The sequence below is a fragment of the Colobus angolensis genome, unplaced genomic scaffold, assembly GCF_000951035.1.
Source record: "Colobus angolensis palliatus isolate OR3802 unplaced genomic scaffold, Cang.pa_1.0 Scaffold95, whole genome shotgun sequence".
Taxonomy (NCBI): domain Eukaryota; kingdom Metazoa; phylum Chordata; class Mammalia; order Primates; family Cercopithecidae; genus Colobus; species Colobus angolensis.
The window spans coordinates 1,836,202-1,862,266 of record NW_012123487.1 but is presented as its reverse complement, the minus strand read 5'-3'; the positions used below and the strand labels follow the sequence as shown (position 1 = coordinate 1,862,266).

At 50.2% G+C, this 26,065-nt stretch overlaps 2 protein-coding genes across 2 annotated transcripts in view; one reads left to right on the top strand and one right to left on the bottom strand.

Moving 5' to 3' along the window:
- LOC105504716 (sterol 26-hydroxylase, mitochondrial) overlaps positions 1-3,686 on the top strand; it is a 36,505-nt gene extending 32,819 nt beyond the window's left edge. Inside the window, exons 3-9 of the mRNA XM_011932241.1 lie at positions 613-812; positions 943-1,140; positions 1,315-1,487; positions 2,412-2,578; positions 2,771-2,849; positions 2,936-3,148; positions 3,302-3,686. Of these exons, the coding sequence (XP_011787631.1) occupies positions 613-812; positions 943-1,140; positions 1,315-1,487; positions 2,412-2,578; positions 2,771-2,849; positions 2,936-3,148; positions 3,302-3,421 (1,150 nt within the window). The 3' untranslated portion in view covers positions 3,422-3,686. The remainder of the gene's footprint in view (positions 1-612; positions 813-942; positions 1,141-1,314; positions 1,488-2,411; positions 2,579-2,770; positions 2,850-2,935; positions 3,149-3,301) is intronic.
- Positions 3,687-10,180: 6,494 nt separating this feature from the next.
- PRKAG3 (protein kinase, AMP-activated, gamma 3 non-catalytic subunit) lies at positions 10,181-20,329 on the bottom strand. Its single transcript, XM_011932240.1, has 14 exons — positions 20,257-20,329; positions 19,872-19,911; positions 19,289-19,444; positions 18,517-18,920; positions 16,744-16,825; positions 16,228-16,286; positions 16,057-16,102; positions 15,798-15,852; positions 15,470-15,596; positions 15,150-15,315; positions 12,759-12,796; positions 12,441-12,587; positions 11,863-12,095; positions 10,181-11,293 (listed from the first exon to the last, which is right to left on the bottom strand). The coding sequence occupies exons 1-13, from the start codon at positions 20,287-20,289 to the stop codon at positions 11,979-11,981; spliced, it is 1,470 nt and encodes a 489-aa protein (XP_011787630.1). The 5' UTR covers positions 20,290-20,329; the 3' UTR covers positions 10,181-11,293; positions 11,863-11,978.
- Positions 20,330-26,065: the final 5,736 nt, after the last annotated feature.

Genomic DNA, 26,065 nt, shown 5'->3' with positions numbered 1-26,065 from the left:
TCTTGTTGCCCAGGCTGGAGTGCAATGGCGCGATCTCGGCTCACTGCAACCTCCGCCTCCCAGGTTCAAGCGATTCTCCTGCCTTGGCCTCCCTAGTAGCTGGGATTACAGATGCCTGCCACCACGCCCGGCTAATTTTGTACTTTTAGTAAAGACAGGGTTTCTCCATGTTGGTCAGGCTGGTCTTGAGCTCCCGACCTCAGGTGATCTACCCGCCTCAGACTCCCAAAGTGCTGGCATTACAGGTATGATCCACCGCACCCGGCTTCGGCACTCTTACTATCCCCATTTTATAGAAAGGGAAATGAGGCACAGAGGAGTTATCTACCTAGGGTCCCTGTGCCAGGAATGGTCAGACTTGTGATTTGACCCTGGACAGTCTGGTTCTAGATGCCCACCATACCCACTCCACTCTGCTGTAGCGAGATTCTGGTTTGGGGATTCTAAGATTCTGTCACTTGAGATTTTGGTGATTCTATAATTCTAAATTCGAGGAGTATGGGATTTCCTTTGACTCTGGGTGGTGGGGGGTGGACTTTAGGGTGAGAAGATCTTCCTTAATTGAACCCCCATAGAGGCTTATGTTTGTGCTGTTCCTCTGCGTCCCTGCAGGGAAGGACACCACTGGTACCAGCTGCGCCAGGCTCTGAACCAGCGGTTGCTGAAGCCAGCGGAGGCAGCGCTCTATACGGATGCTTTCAACGAGGTGATTGATGATTTTATGATTCGACTGGACCAGCTGCGGGCAGAGAGTGCTTCGGGGAACCAGGTGTCAGACATGGCTCAACTCTTCTACTACTTTGCCTTGGAAGGTACCCTTGCTGGGAGAGGCGCTGGGGAAGGGAATGGGTCAAGGGGAGGTTGTGCTCCCACTCCTCAAGGGCTGCTGGATTCCATATGTCCTGGTTCTGCCTCCTGTGATGGCCTCTGTGCACTACTCAGCTATTTGCTACATCCTGTTCGAGAAACGCATCGGCTGCCTGCAGCGATCCATCCCCGAGGACACCGTGACCTTTGTCAGATCCATCGGGTTAATGTTCCAGAACTCACTCTATGCCACCTTCCTCCCCAAGTGGACTCGCCCTGTGCTGCCTTTCTGGAAGCGATACCTGGATGGTTGGAATGCCATCTTTTCCTTTGGTGAGGACTCCCAGATGGGGCCCAGGGAAGAGAGATGGGGGTGACTCCAGGTCTGTGCGTCAGCGGTCTCTCCCAGGCCTTTTCCCTCATGCTACCAGTTGTTGGAGTGGCTCTTGGTCCTTGGAGATCATGACTTTTGGCTTTGTCCTTTCCTCTTCTCTGTTGCTCTCACAGGGAAGAAGCTGATTGATGAGAAACTCGAGGATATGGCGGCCCAGCTGCAGGCAGAGGGGCCAGATGGTGTCCAGGTGTCTGGCTACCTGCACTTCTTGCTGGCCAGTGGACAGCTCAGTCCTCGGGAGGCCATGGGCAGCCTGCCTGAGCTGCTCATGGCTGGAGTGGACACGGTGTGTGAAGGGGGAGGATGAGACCAGGGGCCTCTGGCTCCCATCCTAAACCATTTCCCCATTATCCTTCACCTGATCCCGACCTTCATCCCTCCAAGGACCTGCTTCTTTTTCTGTACCATGGATACAGCACTAGAAGGAAAATAGAGGGCTCGTTCAGCTTAGCTGAGGTGGGTGGACGGGGGATAGTCCTTTTTTAAGATGGATTCCATCACCTCCTGGAGTCTCCTCACTCTGATAGCTGGGAAGTTCATCTCACATCTGTCCAACTGTCTTGCTGCAATTTGAATGGAGAATTGGAAGAGCTCATTCACAAACACTTTCTTTTTCTTTTTTTTTGGGACAGAGTCTCACTCTGTTGCCCAGGCTTGAGTGCAGTGGCTTGATCTCAGCTGACTGCAACCTCTGCCTCCTGGGCTCAAGCAATTCTCCTGCCTCAGCCTCCAAGTAGCTGGGATTACAGGCGTGCACCATCATGCCCAGTTCATTTTTTTTTTTTTTTTTTTTTTTTAAATTTTAGTAGAGACAGGATTTCACCTGGTCAGGCTGGTCTCGAACTCCTGACCTTAAGTGATCTGCCCGCCTTGGCCTCTCAAAGGGCTGGGATTACAGGCATAAACCACCACATCCGGCCAGTACCTTCTTTCTTTATAGTTCATATTTCCAGTGCTTTTGTCCTGTTGGGTTTCTCTGTGTTGCCATCCCCTCCTCCAGTGAAGGTGCGATTCTCCATTATATTGGCCTTCATCCCACTGTGAATTCATGTTTAGCATGGAGGCTGCCATGAACCTTCATGTTTTTTCCTGCTAGGCTTGTGGCAAATTCATTTCTCCCATATTTTGCACACACCCACTCATACACCCTCCCATTACTGGTCTCTTTCCTAGAAATCGCCCTCACCTCATCTCCCACTCTATCTCCTAGACATCCAACACGCTGACATGGGCCCTGTACCACCTCTCAAAGGACCCTGAGATCCAGGAAGCCTTGCACGAGGAAGTGGTGGGTGTGGTGCCAGCCGGGCAGGTGCCCCAGCACAAGGACTTTGCCCACATGCCGCTGCTCAAAGCTGTGCTTAAGGAGACTCTGCGGTAGGACAGGATGCTGTTCTGGGGGGCACAGGATCTATGTGTGGGGAGGGAATCAGAGAAGGAAATCGGAAGTGAAGACAGGTGGGCTGGGGCTAGTGACAAGGATGAGATGGGAGAGGTAAGGGAGAAGGAGTGGGGCACTTTTTACCCCCATGAATCCAGAGCAGACCCTAGATATTCTTTTCCCTGCAGCCTCTACCCTGTGGTCCCCACAAATTCCCGGATCATAGAAAAGGAAATTGAAGTTGATGGCTTCCTCTTCCCCAAGAATGTGAGTGGGGCTAGACAGCCTGATTGCCCAGGAGTGCCCCATGCCCCCGAAGAGATGCGTTCATGCTGCCCAATCTTCCTTCATAGACCCAGTTTGTGTTCTGCCACTACGTGGTGTCCCGGGACCCCACCACCTTCTCTGAACCTGAGAGCTTCCAGCCCCACCGCTGGCTGAGGAACAGCCAGCCTGCTACCCCCAGGATCCAGCACCCATTTGGCTCTGTGCCCTTTGGCTATGGGGTCCGGGCCTGCCTGGGCCGTAGGATTGCAGAGCTGGAGATGCAGCTACTCCTGGCAAGGGTGAGCTGGGAGAGACTAGAAGGGTGTGTGGGCAGGGAGGGGTAGAGGAGTCCTGGGAGGAGAGGAAGGGAGGCACAGGGTAGGAGTGTGCAGAGCAGGGAGTGGATGGCAAACACACAGTCCACCCAACCACATGTGCTCTTTGCCCCCCAGCTGATCCAGAAGTACAAGGTGGTCCTGGCCCCGGAGACGGGCGAGTTGAAGAGTGTGGCCCGCATTGTCCTGGTTCCTAATAAGAAAGTGGGCCTGCAGTTCCTGCAGAGACAGTGCTGAGCTGAGTCCCCACCTTGCTGGGGCTTGTCCTAGAGGCTCCAGCCCTGGCATAGTGGTTCCTGGCTGCTGCATGTCTCAGATGAGGAGGGAGAGAAGGAGGCCACCAGACTTGAGAGGTGGGAGGAACTCCCTGCACTTCCCACAGACCCTGAGCTTTTGCCACTTCTGTCATTTTTGAGCAACTCCCTCTCAGATAAAAGGCCACCGCTTTATCGCATTGCTGTCCTTGGGTAGAATATAAAATTAAAGGACTTTTATTTCTTATCAGAGACCTTTGTCATTTTTTTTGACTACCCAGCATCTGAGGGAATTCTCCTCCTCCACTGAGTCATGGTGAGAGGCACAGCCACCCTGGTCCTTGGAAACTGAGAACACCTTTTGCTTTCCCAGACCTCACAAAGAGGCCTTGGTTTCACATGGCACTGGCTGAGGCCACACCAAGCAGGAACTAGAGTGACTCCCGAGCACTGTGTCAGTCAAGTAGCAGTTGTAGAGAATAGAAACCACCCTCTTTGAACAGAAAGAGCAGAGATATAGGCAATGGGGTGCTACAAAAATTATTGGAGGTGCTCGAGACCAGGCTAGAGTTGACCTCTAGCAGGCACTGAGCAGCTTGGGGAGCATCATGTTGGCCACAATCAGGAGGATGAGAGTCTAGAAGCTGTTGCCACAACTATTGGCTCTAGAGCTACTCCATGTCAACTAAGTTCAAGTAGGTCTGTGCTGACAAAACAAAACAGGTCACGCAGGATGACCCCCATCCTGCCTCTCAATACCCATGAAGTCAGCAGTAACTGGACTTGGACCTTTACGAATGCCTCGCGACTGCTCCTGATAGCAGAAAGGGCAGTGGCCTCTACCTCTCTTCCACCTTCCACATCTTTCACATACAGCTGAGAGGAGGAACCTAAGTCCTGCCTGGAACACTAGCTGCAAGGGGGCCTAGGGATTATAGCTTTTAGCTTTCCAGCCTCCTTAGTACAGGAAGCCCACTCGAAGGAAAGTGGGTTGCCATTGAGAGCCAATGCATTACAGCACTAGCCTGAAATAAATTTTGGTGGAGTCATAGAAAAAAAATGAAGTTCACTTTCTTTTTAAAAAATTAATTTGATTTTTTGAAACAGGGTTTCATTCTGTCACCCAGACCGGAGTGCAGTGGTACCATCTTGGCTCACTGCATCCTCAACCCAGGCTCAAGCGATTCTCCTACTTTAGCCTCCTGAGTAGCTGGAACTACAGGCGCACATCACTTTGCCTGACTGATATATATATATATATTTTTTTTGTAGAGATGGGGTTTTGCCATGTTGACCAGGCTGGTCTCGAACTCCCGAGTTCAAGGGATCTGCCTGCCTTGGCCTCCCGAAGTGCTGGGATTACAGGCATGAGCCACCGTGCCAACCTAAAGTTCACTTTCTTGGGCCTGTAGGAATTATAGGGTTTGAACTCATTTAAAAAATTATGTCATTGCCCTGATTAAAATACTTCAGAACTGCCCTCAGCCCTCAGGTCAAGTTCAAAGTTGTTACTGTGGTTCATAAGACCCACTGTGCCCTGGCACCCTGTACCCTGACCGTGGTCACCCTTTCACAGCTGAGCCTGAATTCCTTGCATGTCTCTGAGCACATTATGCTCTTTCCAGCCTCAGTACTTTGTATCTCCTGTCCTCACTCTTGGAACACCCTCTTCCCCAACTGTCATGTCATCACAGAGAGCTTGCTTTTTCTGAGGATTCAGCTCAAATGTCACTGCCTCTGCAGGGCCCTCCCTGACCTCTCCGAGCAATCCTGTGTCCCGCCTTCCCCTCCCCTGCTTACAGAGCTGAGCTGTCAACATGCTCACTTTGTTAGAGATCCAGCTGTCTCCCCAACTGTGAATCGCCTGAAGGGCACAAATCCGGCTTCTTTAATGTTGGATCCCAGTGTCTAACTGTGTCTAGTACCTAAGAGGTGCTTAGTAAATGTTTCCTGAAAAAGAGACCAGAATAGGGGGAAGGGAAGAGAAGGGAAGGGGAGAGGAGGACACAGAATTTTCTAGATTGAGAAGGGGAACCCAGCTTGTAATCCCAGCACTTCGGGAGACCAAGGTGGGTGGACCACTTGAGGTCAGGAGTTCAAGACCAGCCTGGCCAACATGGTGAAACCCTGTCTAAAAAAAAAAAAAAAAAAAAATACAAAAATTAGCTGGGTGTGGTGGCATGCCCTTGTAATCTCGGCTACTAGGGAGGCTGAGACAGGAGAACCACTTGAACCCAGGAGGCAGAGGTTGCAGTGAGCCGAAACTGTGCAACTGCACTCCGACCTGGGTGACAGAGCAAGACTTCTCTCAAAAAGAAAATAAAGAAAAAAAAAAGAAGAACCTAGTGGGAATTGGGAGGAATTACTGATTATACAGATAAGGCTCTCAACCCCTCCTGTGTAGTGATCCACCTGTGAGAGCTCCTTGCAAATGCAGAGGCTGGGGCTGGGCCCCGAGGCTGCCAGGATCTGTATCACAAAGTCAACCAGAGTGGAATTCTGCCTTCCCTAGTGTGCTGTTCCTTCAAACCAGCAGGGCCGAGCTGCCAAAACAACATGGGTGGTGCTTGGGTGAGGGGAAGTCTGTGATGAGACTTGGATTGGGGTTTTGTAGCAGTTGTGCAAGATGATGTCAGTGTTCACAGTCTTGCAGCTCAGTTAATGAACTGATCTCACATGGAAGTCCAGGAAGACCTTGTATATCCACACAATCAAATATTATTCAACCATAAGAAAGGAATGAAGTGCTGATTCACCCTACACTATGGATGAACCTTGAAAACCTTGTGCAGATGGAAAGAAGCTCACAAAAAGGCCACATATTGTGTGATTTCATGCATACAAAATGTCCAGAATAGGCAAATCTATAGAGACAGCAAGTAGATTACTGGTTGCCAAGGGTGGAGGGACGAGAGAATGGGGAGTGACTGTCAATGGGTTTGTTTTGGGAGTGATGAAGATGTTTTGGAATTAGATAGTGGTCATCACTAACTTTGCTTAACTTTTTGAATATACTAAATATCACTGAATTGTATATTTTGGTTTTTGTTTGTTTGTTTGTTTGAGGCAGAGTCTCAGTGGGTCGCCCAGGGTGGAGTGCAGTGGTGCAATCTCGGCTCACTGCAACCTCCACCTCCCGGGTTCAAGTAAAGTCTCCCATGTCAGCCTCCCGAGTAGCTGGGATTACAGGTAGAAGCCACTACTGCTGGATAATTTTGGTATTTTAGTAGAGACAGGGTTTCACCATGTCGGCCACGCTGATCTCGAACTCCTGACCTCACATGTGATCCACCCGCCTTGGCCTCCAAAAGTGCTGGGATTGCCGGTGTGAGTCACCACACCTAGCTTGAATTGTATATTTTGGAAGGGTGAATTGTATGGCATATTAATTATATCTCAAGTGAAAGAAATCTGTGAAGATCAGTTTGATAAGATTATTGTAAAAATAGATGTCAATGTAATCGATACTTGCAGAAGATTCTTGGGGGTCACCAATGTCCTAGAGGCACCACAGGAAATTCTGAGGCAGCACGGCCCTGTCATGTATCTACAGGGCCTAAAATCCAACCTCAAATTGGAAACTGGAAATGCAGAGGAGAAAGGAACTAAGCCGATGGACGAAGTCACGAAGTCCTTGTGAGGCTGTTTCCTCACCCTTTGATGACGTGTGTAGGCACAGCTTCAGAGGCTCCTCGCAAAGTTTTTGTCATGAGTGACAGAACACAAGATGTAAGAGCTGAAGAGTTATGAACACAAACGTGAAACCTTGCCTACTGGAGCTGCCACTAGAAAGCCCGTCCACATGGCACTGGGACGAATAGAATCAAAGTCTCCCATCCCCAAACAGAGAAAAACAAAATATAGCATATGGCCAAAGTAATGTATCTTTATACTTGTTTTTTTAATATTTAAAATATATTTATTGCCCTATAATATATCTACAGAAAAATGCACTGACCCTAAGTGTACATGAGATTCTCTCATAAATTTCATGTGTGCATGTGTACTTCAAGTGTATGTGAAATGACCTCTGTTTATATTCCATCACAATGCCTGGACAAGACTTACTTAATATAAATGAAAAAATCACTTTCTTTGACAGTGATCCATTCAGATACATATGTAGTATCTCTAGGGTGGATGTGGTCATAGTCTCAGTTCCTTTCCCAGCAGTTTTTTCTCTGGAGGGAGAAACACATCACCCCTGGTTTGAGGGTTGGCACAGAATTCATCAGTGGCCAGTGTTGGGGCACAGTTCCAGGCCCCGAGACTCTCAGGAGCTCAGGGCCCCCAAGCGTCACCATGAAGAGATGTCACAGTGAGGCTCCCTGAGAGCCAACCCCAAGCTGCCTCTATAGAGAAAGAACAACAGCAGATTAAGAATTGTTGGTTCCGCACAGCAGATAGACATTTGGCTGAAAAGACCATACACATCGTGTTACTCATACCTGAACTAATTTGAAATTGTTGGCCAAATTCAGATCCATATTTTCGGGTAAGACTTTAAGAAAACAACTAGTCTTCTTAAACAAGGCGGCACTCTTTTGTTTTTTTTTTTAGATGGAGTTTCACTCTTATTGCCCAGGTTGGAGTGCAACGGCGCAGTCTTGGCTCACTGCAACCTCCAACTCCCAGGTTCAAGTGATGCGCCTGCCTCAGCCTCCCAAGTAGTTGGGATTGTAGGTGCCCACTACAATGCCTGGCTAATTTTTTGTATTTTTAGTGGAGACGGGATTTCACCGTGTTGGCCAGGCTAAGCCTTGATAACTCCTGACCTCAGGTGATCCACCTGCCTCGGCCTCCCAAAGTGCCAGGATTACAGTCGTGAGCCACCGCGCCTGGCCAGCGCAGCACTCTTGTAAACAAAAATAGATTGGGTACCCAGTGTTGTCTGGCTATCTACAGCCCAGGTTCTGTGGAAGTTTTAGCTCTTAGTGCATTTTGGCTTGGTAATAGGAGTTTGTTTCCAGGTCATTATTTGTGACTCCAGTTTTAATGTGCATATCAGACAAAATCTTTGACAATTGTCATGAAAGGGACATGCAGGATATTGTAATGAACACTTCTGCATTTAAGGATGTCTGGGAGAAGGATGGTGAGAATGGTAATGAGTCATACATCTAGGTTGCGCCACTACCCTTAGTCATTGCTTCTGGGAGACTGCAGGCATAATTAAATCATAGCTAGACGCCATCATATGACAAATGATTGACTAGCTGTGAGCATGGGGCATCCTCATTTCTCAGCCCAGTCTCATGTTCATCATGTGCTATTACTCATAAGTCTCTAGCATTTATAGAAAATACAGTTGCTCAATTCCCACCCCCAAATGAGGAAATTAGTACTCCTAGGAATGGAGCCCTGGAATCTGCATTTTGTAAGGCTTCTTTGCTGATCCAGATGCACATCCAGGGCAGAGAGCTACTGAAGGGGTTGTGAGAAGAGAGATGGCAAAGCGAAGGAAGCTACAGAAACCCAGAGAGGCCCGCAGAGGTCTGAGGAGGGGCTGGGGGCATGGAGGCAGCAATGCCTGGAAAACCAGCCCCGCCCCAAGTTCACATGCGGGAACAGAGTGGGCGGCATGGCGGGCTGCACACAGGGCGCCTCTTTGATTCTGAGCTGGAGTGGAAGAAGCAGCCGCAGTCCCGGTGGCAACTCCTTAACTGTTTTCTAGCAGCCATGATGGCTGCAAGGGCTGGACTGTGACCAGAGGAGGGGTCTGAGGCAGGGAGGGTGGCATGTGCCCTTACAGAAGGTCCGAAAGGGAAGGACTGCCGGGTCTTTAGGATGGTGACTCCAGACAGGTAGAGAGATCTGCTCCCATGATGGCAAGGGGAGCAGGAGGGGCAAAGAGTGCCTTTCTCAGTTGCTTGTCCTAGCACTGCTGAAGATCCTTCTCATGCACAGAGCAGAGCCGCCCAGAGGCACAGCCTCAAAGGACCGACCTGTTACAAGATCCCAGAGCCCCAGGCTCCCCAGGAGCACTGTCACTGGAGAGATCCTGTGGGCCCAGACCCAACCATCACTGAACTCCAATCCTCTCCCTTGAGCCCAAGACCCTGGACCTTCCCGGGTGGGACCACAGCAGAGCCAGCACTGACGCTCAGGTTTTGGCAAAATGTATAGTGACAGAACATCTTCATTTATGGTCCAACCAATTCAGTACAAAGCCTCTGCCTTCTCGCTCTGTGGGGTAAGGGGAAGGAGTCACGTTTTAGGGACAGTAACCTCCCCCTCCTCTGGACAGCCCGCCCGTTGCCACAGGGAAGGTGACATAGCAGAAGCGAGCCTTAGCTTCGGAATTTCAAAAGCTTGATTCTGAAGGTGGATGGCAAGAACTCGGGACACTTACAGTGCACTTGCAAGAATATATGATGGGTTACAGAATAAAAGCCCCTTCTCTCCCCGACCAGTCAAGATTCCATAGGTTGGCAGGGCTTGGGGAGCAAGGTGACTGTTGACATTTCTGGAATCCTTGAGAAAAGGACCCTGAGAAGGAGGTTGCGGCTAAAGAGGGGGAAAGCATGACAAATACACCATATAGGTTTGGAGGTGATAAGGGTAGGCAAGCACTGGGTAGAAGAACCCACACGCTTCCTGGGAAGAACCTGGGAAAACAGCAAGCCACAGAGCGGAACAGGTGACTGGGCTCTGTATCTTAGCAGTTGGCCTGGAACAGAATTACTGAGCTTCCTGAAGCCAGAGGGTGTGCAGGGCCAGGAGCTAGAATGTTCCACATGCTCCAAGCCACAGGCCCCCAAAGAGGCTTTGTGGATGTGAAGGAGCCCCTGGCAGACCATGCACGACCAACTGATGACCAGGTGGGGACGGGGATGTCCAAGCAGGTACTGAAATGGACAGATGATGATGGCTGAGGAACAGAGTCTTACATAACTTAAAGCCAGCCTCCCACCCCACCGAGCTTAACCCCAGGAAAAGTCAGGGGGAGACTCTGAATTGGCTGAGATTAATTTCTAAAACCTGGTGAAACAGGGTTCCTAATAGAAATTACATTCTGTGTTAGAAAAATAAAGTTATGCTTCTTGCAGATTAGAGTTTGTAGGCTGAGTTGTACCTACTATATAAGCAATGAATTAATATTTTCTTTACAATTTTGTAAAGAAAAGAGAAGAAAGAAATTTCAGTAAAATAGCACTACATGCAAAAGAAATGCCACTTGGCGATTTTTGTCAAATTTCCTTTTTGTCTTTGAATTCAGAAAGCACAAGGCTCTCGCCACAAGTTCCGGTCAAAGACTGCAGCACTTTGAGTGAAACCTATAAAATCTAAGTTCGTGGATTGTTCCTTTTGTTGTTTTGTTTTCAATTGCTCATTCATAGGGGTCCATATACAAGGCCATCCATCTCTGGGGATACAGAACACTGCTCACTGTGAGAGCTAAGGAGTTTTCTAGACAAGAATGGAGGGAGGACCCCCACCTCCAACAGGCAGTTCTATAAATAACAGCTGCTCCATGGTGGCCCCTGAAAAGCAGCATTTCAGCAGCCCTGAAATGACAAAGCCTGGAGAGTAGGAGGGCAGTGGCGACGTTGCTGGGAACAACAGCTGGGACTCCCAGGAGCTGAAGGCTGGAGCCATAGGTAGCCCAGAAATCGAGGAATCCAGAAGCCCTGACTAAACCCACTGGGGCCGTCCGACCCAGTTAGGTGGCAAGGGGATGAGTGGGCATGGAGCACAGATGGCCCTGGGGTAATCCTAGTGCCTCTGGTTCAGGGACCTCCAGACTTGACTCAGCTGTTCTCCTTAATTTCATCATCCCATGGTGCACTGGGCATGTCCGAGGGCTTCTGGGAACACAGGCAGGGCAAGGGCAATCTGGGAGGGCTGAAGAAGCCTGTGAGGAAAAGAAAAGGGAAGATGGTGACCACATAGGAGGGGCAGCTGCCTTTCCAACAGGGGACTCTTTCCAGCCATGGCGAGTAGACGGAATCTGTGCCCATCCTCTGCAAGCCCCTAGCAAACGTGTGACCAGGAAAGAGTCTGAGATCATGTCACATTTCCTGAGATGAGCATATAGGTAGAAGCTCCTTCCTTTAAGCTTTAGTTCTTACTGGGGATGGAAATTCCATCCAACAAAGGTTTATGTAGCTTGCTTCCTTCTAATGGAATTTCCAGCAGGTGGGAATTGAATTGGGAGGGAACAAGGAAATCTTCCCAGAGTGTCTGAAGTCACATTGCTGCCTTAGCCTTTAGCCGGGGCTCTGACCCTCCCTCCTAGGAGAGTCTCCATGACCTCAGCTGAAAATGGGACAAAGTGGGGATGTGCAAGTCCTTACACTTGTAGTTTTCACAGGGCTGCTCAGCTTTGAGCTTGGCCACTCCCATCCTCAGGGTGTCCCAATCTGAGATCCAGGAAATCAGGAAGACTAAGAGGCTGGTGTCATGGCCCAGGGCAGAGCCTACCTGAATCATAGCTGAACCAGCAAATGGGGGTGGGGGAAGATGAAGGCTGAGTTCTCTGGCTCCCTTCATTGTCTTCCAGGTGTGGAAGAGGATTGGGATTGAGGACTCGGATCTTCTCAGGCCCCGAGGGCATCGATGCCAGCAGGGCTGAGCACCAGTGCCTGAAGGATGTCGGAGAGGGAGACCACGCCCAAGAGATGCTGAGTCTCGTCCACTAGCACCAGCCGGTGTACCTGTGGGTCCACAGTGTTCAGTGAGGGGGCAGAGCCATGGGGCTACAGCAGCTACTGAGGTTGGTGCCAAGAATCAGGAGAAACAACCCACCATCACCTGGGGAGAGAGTGTCTCCTAGGAGCCAGTTAGGGATGGCTGTGACCGGCCTTGGGCGATCAGCTGGCAGTGACCCCTGGCATAAGGGGCCCATGGACAGGACAAAGTGCAGGCCAGTGCGGGCACCAGGAGTTGGTCATGAAATGGAAGGATAGGTCAGGTGCCCTGATGTTCAGGGATGGCTGGAGCCGTGCATGAGAAGGACTGGGCTATATGTGTTGCGGGCATGAATGGAGGGCACAGGGTACCTGCTCCTGAGCAATCCTGTCGATCACTTCCCCCAAGCTCTCATGGGGCTGGCAGGAAAGGACTCCCTCCAGACATAGTGTCCTCTGCCTCAGAGCTTCTCCCACACTCATGTCCAGCTGGTTGTAGGTTTGCTGGGCAGCCAGGTGCTGGGGCAGAGAGAGAAGCATGGCTCCTAGTCACCCCCTTGCCTGGGCTCCTACCCCACAGATGTCAACCCCTGCATACTTGTCAAGGTTCCCCTGGTTGACAGACGCCCCCCCACCCATTCCCACACCCTTAGTCTCCCTACAGCATCCTACCTTTCCAGGGACACTTACGATCACATCAAAGCGGGAATAGAGTCCCACAACCTGACCTGCAGAGAGTGGCGGGTGGGGGCAGGGAGAGAAAGACAGGGAAGAGGCTCCGATCAGAACCGGGGTGCTGTGTAGAGGGCTTAGGGCTATTTGCATCAGGGTGCCACTATCAGAACCCAAGGATGAAACTTAGTATCCCAGAGCGAGACAACCTGACGTCCAAACTCCTGAGGAAATGGAGTGTGAGTAACACGGCATCGCCTATGAAATAGTCTAGCCTCGAATTTATTGCCCAAATCTCTTCAAGTCTTTAGATATAATTTCAGTTTACAGGAAACACAGGACTAGAGAACAAAGTAAAGGCCAGCTCTAGAAAGCAAACAGACAAATCTGGATGTGGGGTATCCTATAGGACAACTGACCCAGGCTTTTCAACTCACCCATGTCATAACAATTTAGGGGGAATGGGGTTGTTCTAGATTTAAAGAGATTTAAGGAACAAAAGACACGAATGTAAACCATGGACTTCAGTTGGGTCCTGTTTTGAACACATCAACCATAAAAAATACATTCCCTTGGGAGGCCGAGGTAGGCGGATCACAAGGTCAGGAGTTCAAGACCAGCCTGGCCAACATAGTGAAACCCCATCTCTACTAAAGATACAAAAAATTAGCCAGGTGTGGTGGCATGCACCTGTAAACCCAGCTATTCGGGAAGCTGAGGCAGGAGAATTGCTTGAATCCGGGAGGTGGAGGATGTAGTGAGCCAAGATCGCACCATTGTACTCTAGCCCAGGCGACAGAGCAAGACTCTGCCTCAAAAAAAAAAAAAAAAAAAAAAAATTCTTGGCCAGTCGTGGTGGCTCATGCCTGTAATCCCAGCACTTTGGGAGGCCAAGACAGGTGGATCACTTGAGGTCAGGAGTTGGAGACCGGCCTGGCCTATATGGTGAAACCTCATTTCTACTAAAAATACCCCCCCCCAAAAAATTAGCTGGGCGTGGTGGGGGTTGCCTGTAATCGCAGCTACTCGGGAGGCTGAGGCACAAGAATCGCTTGATCCCGGGAGGCAGAGGTTGCAGTGAGCCGAGATGGTGCCACTGCACTCCAGCCTGAGTGACAAAGCGAGACTCTGTCTCAAAACAACAACAAAAAAGTCCAAAATTCTTGAGGAAATGGAGAAGTGAGAATAAGGATTGGATACCAGACAATAATATGAATTATTCATGGTTTTGTTTGGTGGTATAAAACGCACTTTTTTTTTTTTTGGAGTCTCGCTCTGTCAACAGGCTGGAGTGCAGTGGTGTGATCTTGGCTCACTGCAACCTCTGCTTCCCAGGTTCAAGCGATTCTCCTGCCTCAGCCTCACAAGTAGCTGGGTCTAGAGGTGTGCGCCACCATGTCCAGCTAATTTTTTTTGTAGTTTTAGTAGAGACAGGGTTTCACCATATTGGCCAGGATAGTCTTGATCTCTTGACCTCGTGATCTGCCCACCTTGGCCTCCCAAAGTGCTGGGATTACAGGCGTGAGCCACCGCCCCTGGCCAAAAATACACTTGTTTTAAGAGGTGCAGACTAAAATGTTTAGGGGTGAGATGACATGATGTCTGTAATTTACTTTGAATTACTTCAGAGAAGAGATGAACTGTTCATGGCAATACAGTAACAGTAGTTAATCTAGGCAATGGATATAGGTGGTTCGTTATGCAATTTCTTTGTACCATTTTCGTACGTTTGAAGTTTTTTATAATCAAAAATAAATTGAAAAGACTTCTTGATATCTATCTTAATTATGGTGATTTTAGCTTTGAAAGATTTCATAGCCATCATTCAACCAAAGAAATAATCTTTTTGTTCCTCTAGCCCTTTCTCAGTGTAGGAAACTGAGGTCTGGCTAGGGGCCCGAGGTCCCATGGCACATTTTACTTTTTCAATTTTATTATTTCGTTATTATTATTTTAGAGACAGGGTCTTGTTCTGTTGACCAGCCTGAAGTGTCACTGTATGTAAACTCAAACTTCTGGCCTCAAGCGACCTTCTCGCTCTGGCCTCTTTCAAAGTGCTGGCATTACAGCCGTGCACCACGTGCCTGGCTCCATTTTAAGATGAACTAAAACTAAAATCTGCTGCTTCCTCTCACTATGCTCATTTTCGTACATATAAGCTTTTAAATCCTCCTATGAAGTCAGAAAGATGAGTGTTGTGAAGAATCCCATTTCACAAAGGAGGAAACTGAGGCACAGAGAGGCTAGGCAACCAGCCCAAGTCTCAGAGCAGATGGAGACTTCTAATCCACAGTCCATCCTGTACCCCCCACAGGGATGGCATGGGAACCCCTGTCCTTCCCATATTCTCCCCCACCAGGTTCTCCCAGGCCCCAGCCCAGCCCAAGCCTCTCATCCTGTGGTGGGTACCACATTCGTTGACCACGGGCAGTGCAGACACACGCCGATCCACAAAGATATCCAGAGCAGTCAGGACGGGTGCTGTCTCCAGCACCACAGCCAAGTCTCGGAATGTGCCGATGCCCAAATCTTGGATAGTGCGGTAGAGGAAGGAGGGCCGGGGCAGCAGGGAACCCTGGTTAGGAAGGGGACCCGGTGGAGATCAGGGATCCAGCAGCTTCAAGAGGGCTCCCAGCTCCTCCCCCCGAATTCCTAGGCCTGAAGACTCCTCAGGGCCTCTGATCACCTGCCCAGGTCTCCCCCTTCCTCCCACCTGGGCCCAGGCTCACAAAGATGTGCAGGAACTTGAGCAGGCGTTTGTGCGTGAGGATGTGGAGTACGTTGCCTGACACCGGGTCCAGAACAGGCAGGCGATGGATCCGGTTCTTGATGAGGGTGTAGACAGCTTCAAACAGGCTGCAGAGATGGGAGCAGTGAGCCTCGAGGCAGCCTGGGGAGAGACACCCTCCATCCCAGCCCCCTAAAAAGGAGGGCAGAGCACCAAGGCTCCCTTGTCTGTGTGTCGCCTAGGATGAAGAGGTGAGTTCAGAGCTGAGTGGAACTGGGGAAGGGGACTGTGGGAGGAGGAGGCGCAAATGAATGAGTGGGGACACCCACCTGTCATTAGGAGAGATGGAGACCAGAGGCTTGAAGCAGCCTTGCAGGTAGATCTCTGTAGAAAGAGCCAGAGTCAGGCCAGGGGAGCCGGTCACCTGCCACGCCTTGCAGTCCCAGGCAGCTTCCCTTCCTTCAGGCACCCGGGGATCCTATTGTCCCTCCCCTGTTCGCTCCAGGACATCCCCCCTGCCCATCCTCCACCTTAGGCCCTGGCTCACCCTCACCAACAGCCCCTTTCCGGGTTCCTCTCCCCACTCACCCCTCCAGGTCTCAATCTTATGTTGTTCAATCTCATAGATCTGGACCTAAAGATATCAACAGGACTCCAGAAGTCAGACAGACCTGGGCTTCTAGGGCACCAGGCTCCAGGAGAACTTCCCTCCGCACCCACCCCTCTGAGTGCTCATAAGATTCCCAGCCCACTCCTCACCAGGGGGGACCTGTAGTAGCGATGCAGCACCAGGATGAAGTCAGTGATGGTCAGCATCCCTGCAGGGGAGGGGCGGGGAGGAGGTCAGCTCAGGGCCTTTGGTTGGGAAGCAGGTTGAGGATCAGATCCCCTCCCCACCCTGCCAGTTTCCTTGCACTGAGACACAGTGGGGACTGTGGGAAGAGGACAGTGGGACAGCCCCACAGGCCTGAGAAGTGGGGCTCTTTCTCTCCTGCCTCCCCGCTTTTGCTCCCTAGCACCTACAGCATGGGGCCATGCAGTAGCAGAGCTGGAAGGTGTCAGCTGGTCACAGTGGCTCCACAGATGGAGAAATTGAGCCCCAGGGTCTCCCAGCTGGCCACGCAGACTCGGGATGGACTTTCCCCCACCCTGGCCCCTGGCTGGGCTTGGCCTGAAGCCAAGCTTGTGGTATATCAGAGATTGGCCCCAGAACAACCATACGAGGTCCCCGCCTCCCCTTCTCCATCTCCCTTCACCTCCCCAGCCTCTCCTCACCCACAAAGCTCTGCTTCTTGCTGTCCCATAGAGGGGCTGCCCGCACACCGTTGGCCACCAGAGCAAAGAAGGCCTTCTTGATCTGAGGGGCCAGGGAGAAGAGTCAAGGGTGGGTCCTGAGAGACCCTCGCCCTCCTCTCTGCCCCTCGGTGGGCACCTCTCATCTGCCTGCTGTCCCCTCCCTGTCTCACCCAGGGTTCTTCCATGGGGCCTTCTCCTGGACCCTCCTCTACACCAGCTGGCCTGTCTTTCTCATGTCACAGTACACGCTAGACATGATCGTTGCTGCAGACATGTGGTACATAGATAAGGCTGTGGCCTGAGACACTGAGCCCCTCACCTGGCACACCAGGGAGTGAAAAATTCTAACTTCATGTTTCCATTTGGAGGGCATGTGTGTACAGACACAGTCTAGTTTTTGATAGCCTAAGTACCGGAGGCATAGTTATTTCCATAACATTTGCATATCTACATACTGTTTTTTGGTTTTTGGTTTTTTTTTTTTGAGACGGAGTCTTGCTCTGTCACCCAGGCTGGAGTGCAGTGGCCGGATCTCAGCTCACTGCAAGCTCCACCTCCCGGGTTCCCGCCATTCTCCTGCCTCAGCCTCCCGAGTAGCTGGGACTACAGGCGCCTGCCACCTCACCCGGCTAGTTTTTTGTATTTTTTAGTAGAGACGGGGTTTCACCGTGTTAGCCAGGATGGTCTCGATCTCCTGACCTCATGATCCGCCCGTCTTGGCCTCCCAAAGTGCTGGGATTACAGGCTTGAGCCACCGCGCCCGGCCATACATACTGTTTTGTAGATAAATTTTATATTGACTCATTTTGTGCCTGTCCTAAACAGTACTATCTGCACATGCTGGTTATATTTTTTAACACACCCTAAAACAAACACAAATCTACCGAAATAGGCATATTTGTTCATGAACCACTAGAATCAAAACATACGCTATGGACAATACATACACCATGTTTTGGGAAAGGCTGCACGGCACAATGATAAGAATAAGATTATAGATGTTTATAGCTTAGCCTAATGGAAGAGAAGGTGCCAGAGCTCACTATTTTTTCTGTTGCCAAAAGAGTTCCCTATTCTTTGTTCTAAGTGACTCTGCAATGTCTTTTTTTTTAAAATGGAGTCTCGCACTGTCACCCAGGCTGGAGTGCGGTGGCACAATCTCGGCTCACTTGCAACCTCCACCTCCCAGGTTCAAGCGATTCTCCTGCCTCAGCCTCCTGAGTAGCTGGGATTATGGGCACCTGCAACCACGCCCTGCTAATTTTTTTGTATTTTTTTTTTTTTTAGTAGAGATGGGGTTTCACCATGTTGGCCAGACTGGTCTCGAACTCCTAACCTTGTGATTTGCCTGCCTTGACATCCCAAATTGATGGGATTACAGATGTGAGCCACCGTGCCTGGCCTCTGCAATGTCTTACACATACTTTGTTCATGCTTTATACTGGGTGGTCCAAGAATCCTCTGAACTATGCAGGGTGCAGCAGGCATTTTGATCCCCATTTTAGAGACAAGAAAGGGAAAGTAACTCAAAGTCCTACAGATACTAAGTGGCAGAGCTGCGATGACAATTACGTGTGCTCACAGAGAGTAGAAGCTCTCCCTCCCCGAAGTGGCCTCCATAGTACTAAGGAGTCCTTTCAGGGGGCTTGCAGGGGCACCTGGCTTGGCAGGGCATTCTGCAGGGTGGGGGTGGTAGCTGCAGCACCGTGTGGATGGAGAGCAAGTGCAGGCTGGGCAGAGCCATGGCCTCACCTCCAGCGTGGTGTCGAAGATGACCAGCTTGGAGCTAGTTGCCATGGCATCGTAGCAGGTGTGCTCCTGCATGAAGCGCATGTAGATCTGGGCGCCAGGTTTCTGCAGTTCGTCATCCCAGCCCAGCTTGGGGAACAGGGCTTGCGGGGACGGGTATGGGGCAGGCCTCTCTTCAACCAGGCCTTCTAGCTCACACTGCCAGGCCTCTGTGGCTGGGAACTCCGTGGCCAGCTCCACTTCATCTGTGCTGGAGCCTGTAGCTGAGGCTATACAGTCAGAGGGGAGGCATTCCCACCCTGTTGGTGGAGTGCCTACCCTGGCAGGATCAGCTTGAGCCAAGGGTGTGGCCTTGGGGAATGTGGCCTCCAGCCCGGTGGACTCAGCAGCTGGCCTGGACCGGGGACCTGTTTGGGGGAGGAGGGGAAGAGGACAGTAACTCCATCTTCCAAAGCACGTTCTCATCTGCTGTCGCCGTTCATCTCACAGCAGCCTTTGGAAGCCTGGATGCTGTGGCCCTATTTTGCAGGTGAGAGGCTGACCTGAGAGTCACCTCAGATAGTGGCTCTGTCCCATCTTTCTGAGTTGGCCACGTTGGCCCCCGGCACTGCAGTGCAGTTGTTCTCTACCACGTAGGGAGACTGAGGCCACAAGATGAGGGTTGAGTCCAACTCTGTGTTTTATGGAAGGAGCCGAGGCAGAGCCCAGATCCAGGCTCCTCTGGGACTTCCCACTGCTCTGGCTCTCATGTCCCCAGAACTGGCCTTGGCCTCACCTTGCCCCTGACCCGGTGGCTCTCCTTCCTTCACCGCCTCCTGCCTTGTCCATCTGGAGGACTTGGCCCTCCGTTTCCTGCGGATTCTTTCTGAGCTGCTGGTCACAGCTGGTGATGGCCATGAGCTGCTGTCTTCTTGCTCTAGGAAGCTCATCTCTGGAAGGGGAATGGGGCCTGTTTGATTAATAGGGAGTAATACAGAAAAGTCAATCCAAATGTTATTCATAATCTTTAGGATTTGCAAGCTTCCAATGGGCTTTTTTCCAACATATTTCTCATTTAAAACTTACAGCAGCCTTATAAGGCAGGCATTATTATCATCCCTGTTTTGCTAGTGGGGACCAGAAATTCAGAGAGGTTAAGCAATTTGCCGCAAATCACACAGCAAGTGGGGAAGTCACTTCTGAAACGAGGAAGGAGGAGGTGAGGGAAACACACCTGGGGAAAGGAGGAAGAACAATAAGGAAGAAGGACCAAAAGGAGGAAGATAAAAGCCAGGCTGGGAGGGAATGTGGTCCCAGAAAAGTGGGGGACAAGGAAGTGGGGAAGAGGCTAGGCCCCAGGGAGGGGGCGGTCTCCTTACCTTGATGCTCAGAACCCCCAAGGCTGCTCCAGGAAGGGGTCTGTGGGGAGAAGACTTTCTGAAGGAGTGGGGAAAGTGCCTTATATTCCCAGACCCCTTCTCCCTGCACACACGCCCACATACCCATGCACACCAATACACATGCTCAGTCACACGGCCATACACAGACACACACAGAAAGACACACATCCAAATGCTCCCAAGCACACAGAACCACACACACTCACAATATATATGCCCAGACATGCACATGCCCATAATCACGAGAAAATCCAGACCAAACACACACCAAAAGACACACACGCACAGACACACATTCACAGCACGTGTTCTCAATCTTCTGGCCTCAGCTGCCCCCGCTCCAGCTCCCCTGGGACCCCCATACCCTGTGCAGTGCGTGCTCCAGCTCTGGCTCCATGTGGCCAGCCCCGGACCAAAGGAGAGCAAGTGTGCGACACCGTGGCTGGGCCGCACTATTCTGGGCCCGGCCCCGGGCACCCTGCCCTGCCAGGATCAGTTCCTCTCTGATTGGGTGTCAGGCAGCGAGAGGGAGGGGCCCCTACTTGCTCAGCTGCTCCAGCCCCGAAGGCTGGGGGCTGCTGGAAGGGAAGGGGCGCACCTGATAATCTGGGTGCTTGGTCCTCAGCTGCCTTCTGGGTCATGGAGGACAAGCTAGAGGAACCCTGTACGGGGGAAGGTGGCTTGGAGCATGTGGGAGCATGGGCGCTGGGTAGAGTTGGGCTCTCAGAGTTCTGAGCTCCTATTCCAAGGGCCTCTCTCATCATTATCAGGCACCAAAGCAGGGAACATGGAGGCAGGTCAGTGTAACTGTCTTCCTTGTTCTAATTTCAGTAGAGGGTGGTGCTGGAATTAGAAAGGGCAAGTTGCAGCCAGCTCAGAGTCTAGAGATGAGGCAAGGGGTTTGTGGGTAGTTCCAGGAGAGCAGCCAATGTATGTCCAGATGTTCAGATTTGAGTCCCTGGAGCCTGTCCCTCTCTCAGGTGGAGGAGGTGGAGTAGGTGTTTCAGGCAGGTGAAGAGCTGTGAGAATCACCTTGAAGGCGTGGGGAGCACTCAGAGCTCCCCGCAGGGGAAGAGACACCTGTTTCCACCTGTGGTTGGGAGATATGTCTGGGTGTGCAGGTGTCCCAGCCCCCATCCCTCTGTGAGTGCTGTGCCTACATCCCTGGTGCCAACAGGATCCCAGCCTGGCTCCGGCGGCTGCCACCCCCTTCCTTGGCATTCCCGGAGCCTGAGTCAATGTCCGGATCGGGAATGCTGACCCAGCTGCTCCGGCTTTCCTCTCTCTGCCCCTCCCTTTCTATCCTCCTTCCAGCCTCTTCCATCCCAGCCCTGGCCCTGGAGCGGACACTCAACAACAGACTGGTGGATTTCTGGCTGAATTTATTACATGTGTTTTCCATCAACCCTCAGTGCTCCTACTCTGCCAAGGGGGAGGGTGAAGGAGAATGGAGTCGGAAGGACAGCCTTGGCCAGGGCTGTTCTGTGGTCCCCAGCCTTTCCCAAGGACATCTGCTCACCAGACAGTAGGAACTGGCTCAGTGGACAGAGATCAGCGTGACAGAATTTCCTTCACACTAAGCATGTTTTTTCAAATGGACTCAAGATAGCCACCACCAGTTTGAGAGAAAGGAGAGTAGGAAGAACACCAAGTCCAGAGTATTCAAGCACAAAAATAAGGTCTACCTGAAGCCATTGGCTGTGGTTACTCAAACATGGAGCCAATCAGAAGGCTTCTAAGATTGTGAGGGTGTTGTATTGGCAAAGAAACCATAAACCTGATCAGCAAAGCCTGGTTTGACACCACTTCCCTTGCCTTATTCCCAGCCCTCCAAATCCGCACCAGCAGGAAGAGGGCTTTGAAGGCTGGAAGGACTCCAAAAAGCACAAGTTTGCCAGTGCAGGACAGAGGGTATTGGATAAGGAACAGCTTCCCAGCAGGCAAAGCCAGAGACTACATAGGAGAGTGGAGAGGGGAGACCTTCCCAGAGAGCGGAACCAGGAGTGGTCAAATGTGCTGACCAAGAACTTAATCCACTGCCAGGAAGGGGCTTCGCCATTCCTGCCCAACCAGATTTGATAATTAAGATCCAGCAGCTGCTGGGTGTTTGCCATTCTTTCAGTTGCAAGTGGATTTTTTTTTTTTTGAGACAGTGTCTCACTATGTTGTCCAGGCTAGTCTCAAACTCCTGGGCTCAGTGATCCTCCTACCTCAGTAGCTGGGACTACAGGCGCATAGCAGTGTGCCCAGCATGAGCAGATGTTTTCATTGAGCTTACCCTCTTCTTCCTCCACTGTTGTCTGTGGGGAGTAGGGGGTGCAAATCACCTGCCTGTTAGTTTTTAGGTCACCAGACCATGGGGTGTCCATCTATGTGGAAGAAGGAACTGCCCACCCCTGGACTCTAAGCTGGGTGCCGTACCCAGATGGAACTCTGACTTGCCTCCTTTTGAAGGGCAGTAACTGTGTTTTTTGTGTGGGATGGCCAGATGGGTGAGCTCTAGCAGAGCAGTATCTCTTCTCCCCTTCTTCTGCTATTAGTAAATCACCACAATTTTAACTGAATACAAGATTATATTTCCCAGCTTCTTTTGCAGATAGTATGGCCATGTGACTAAGTTTGACCAATGAGATTTGAGCAGCAATGTTATATGCATATATATTACATGATATAAGGGTGCCCTTAGGAGGAAAGAGAACCCTTTCCTACTGACTAGAATTACAATACGATGATGGGAGCCAGAGCAGCAAACTGAATCCAATGATGGAAAATGCAGTTTGAAAATGATAGAACATCCCCCACCCCTGTCCTGGTCTGCCTACCTCTGGATTGTTACTTTAGAGATAAATAAATTTCTGTCTTGTTTAAACAGCTGACAAATTGAACCTTTGTTATAGCAACCAAGCCTCTCTCTAACTAATACATCTATGTTGCACGATTGAGGTAGGATTAGGAATCACATATGTAGATAATGATCCTGCATGTCCATGCAGTGCTTAGTGTCTGCTACACACTGTGCAACACACATTACATGCTGTGTCCCGTGTAATCCCTTGCAACCCTATGAGGGAAATACTTTTACTATTACAGTTTTACAGATGACAAAACCAAGGCATAAATAGATTAAGTAACTTGATCAAAATCTCAAAGCTAGTGGGATGAAGCCAAGAATCAAATGCAGACTCAGGCATCACATTTATAACCACTAAGCTTTATGGAACACACAGACTTGCTCCCTCTAGACCTCCAACTACGAGACTTTGAAGGCAGGCAGGCAGGCACGGGAGGGCTCTGACCCTTCAGTAGCCATCTCCTGCTATTGTCAAGGTTGCGGTGGAGGAGGACTCCAGCTTGGGGTAGACACCAGCGCTGCTCAACACTAAAAGCATAGTGACTTCCCAGTTTTCAAGAAGAGCTCTGCTCTGCCCCTCCCCTGACCCTGCACCTGCCCTTTGCCTCTCAGATCTCCCACCCTGCTCTGACCACAAGCCTGCCCCCACCTATCTTCTGGCAGGGCAAATCAGCAGAAGGTACTTGCTTCAGTTGGGTAATAAATACTCCTTGGGTGATTGATTTTCGCCTCTGGGCATGGCATCATATTTCTTGAAACCCTACTTCTTGGCTCACTCGCAGACTGGGTATATAATAAGGACCCTGCACACTGACCCTAGGGTGAATTTGGCTGCTATCTCTGGAGATATGATTTGTCTTGGACATGGGTTGGGGATCCTGTTTAAGTGTTATTTTTATATCAGAAGGAGGAAAAACAGCTTCAGGAGGCCAAGAGAGTAGCCTGGATGAGACCCATTACTGAATAAATCACAAATAGGGTCCCCTATGCCGGAGCAGCTGGGAGGCTGAGAGAGCAGCCTTCATATTCATCATGGGACACAACTTCTCTGTCCTGTTTGTGTGTGGCTAGATGGAGCAGCACCTGTGCAAATATCTCAAGGGCCTGGACAGAACCAGCACCTTGTCAATGCAATTTAGTCTGCACCACAGGCCACATTACTGAGTCTTTTTCTGTGAGCTATTGGGAACTGTAGTGGACAGTTGTTGCTTTTCCATACCCAGTATCCATTTAGCCCTCTTTTGGCAAACTTCTATGTTTTCCTTTAGGAAACCACATTCCCTCAATTCACCTGCAGCACATGATTTTCAGAAGGGCTCAATTGTGCTTTCCATTAAGTATTCCTCTGGTTCAGATGTAGCCAATTAGCATGCCAAATACCTCTGGCTACAGTGAAGTGGGCATTGACAGAATTAGTCCAATGGGGTGAATCCTGGGACTTTTGCTGGAATTAGAAACTCTTTCCCACTGCCTTTGGAACTATGAGGATATAAGTGTGGAGATTCTGGATGCTACCATGCAGAGTGGAGCTGCCTGAAGATGAAAAAAGGCAAAATAGCCACTACAACTAAAAAGACCAGGTTCTCCTAACATTCATTGCATCCCCGGATCAAACTGTAGCTGAAGACCTACCACTTGGTTTTTGAGTTACATGAACCAATAGAATGGCTTTTTTGCTTAATGCAGTTTGGATTGAATCTTTTGTCACTTGCAGCTGAAAGAATTCTAATTGATATCAGAGTTAACAAAGAAACAAGAGACTTGGCCGGATGTAGCGGCTCATACCTATAATCCCAGCACTTTGGGAGGCTGAGGAGAGCAGATCACCTGAGGTCAGGAGTTCGAAATCAGTCTGGCCAACGTGGTGAACCCCATCTCTATTAAAAATACAAAAAATTAGCTGGGCATGATGACGCATGCCTGTAGTCCCAGCTATCGGGAGGCTAAGGCGGAAGAATCACTTGAACCTGGGAGGCGGAGGTTGCAGTGAGCCAAGATCATGCCACTGCACTCTAGCCTGGGCAACAAGAGTGAAACTCCATCTCAAAAATAAATAAATAAAAGAAAGAAAGAAACAGAAGAATTAGACACCCTCAAAGGCTTCTGGGGGATGTTCTGTCATTGCTTTTTCCTGAGAAATAGTGCATATTTGAAAAAAAACTACTAGAGTAAATCAATAAGCTATCAATGAGGGTAAAACAAATACTTGGAGAGGCTGGCTGTGGTAGCTTATGCCTGTAATCCCAGCACTTTGGGAGGCCAAGGCAGGAGGATAGCTTGAGCCCAGGAGTTCAAGACTAGCTTTGACAACATAGTAAGACATTGTCTCTGCAAAAAATAAACATAATTAGCCAGGCGTGGTGGCACATGCCTGTAAGTCCCAGCTACTTGGGAGGCTGAGGTGGGAGAATTGCTTGAGCCCAGGAGGTAGAGGCTGCAGGGAGCCAAGATGGCACCATGGCACTTCAGCCTGGGTGACAGAGTGAGACCCTGTCTCAAAATTAAATAAATAAATAAATAAATAAATAAAGTACTTGGAGAAAACAGAGTAAATGAAAGAGATTAGAATGGGACAAGGTTATTAAAGGAAGGCTTCCTAAACAAGGTGAGTTTGGATATAGAAATAGTAATAATGACAACAGAAACTATTTACTGAGCCCTGACGATGTCCTGGAAAGCATGTTAGGCAGTTTACGTGTATGGTAGAAAATCTTTCATGATAGTATCCGTGTCGGGGAGGGCACTTTCTGTTATCCGATAGACCCTTTCTCACTTAATCTTGGAGATTCTTAGTTTATTGCCTCAGGGAAGAAATGACACAATGCAAACAGGAGTATCTTCTGGCTTTGAGTTTGCAAAGTGAGGTCTTCTGGGAGGAAAGGGAATAATACACTTTGCTTAAATAATATTTGAGGGCCGGGCGCGGTGGCTCAAGCCTGTAATCCCAGCACTTTGGGAGGCCGAGACGGGCGGATAACGAGGTCAGGAGATCGAGACCATCCTGGCTAACACGGTGAAACCCCGTCTCTACTAAAAATACAAAAACTAGCCGGGCGAGGTGGTGGGCGCCTGTAGTCCCAGCTACTCGGAGGCTGAGGCAGGAGAATGGCGTGAACCCGGGAGGCGGAGCTTGCAGTGAGCTGAGATCCGGCTACTGCATTCCAGTCCGGGCGACAGAGCGAGACTCCGCCTCAAAAAAAAAAAATAATAATAATAATATTTGAGAGTTTTTGGCAGGCTAGGTTATTCAGAAACTATCTTCCACTAAAAATAGCTTAAAATGCTGGATAAAATATAAAGAGCATCTTCTTAAAAGCACTGA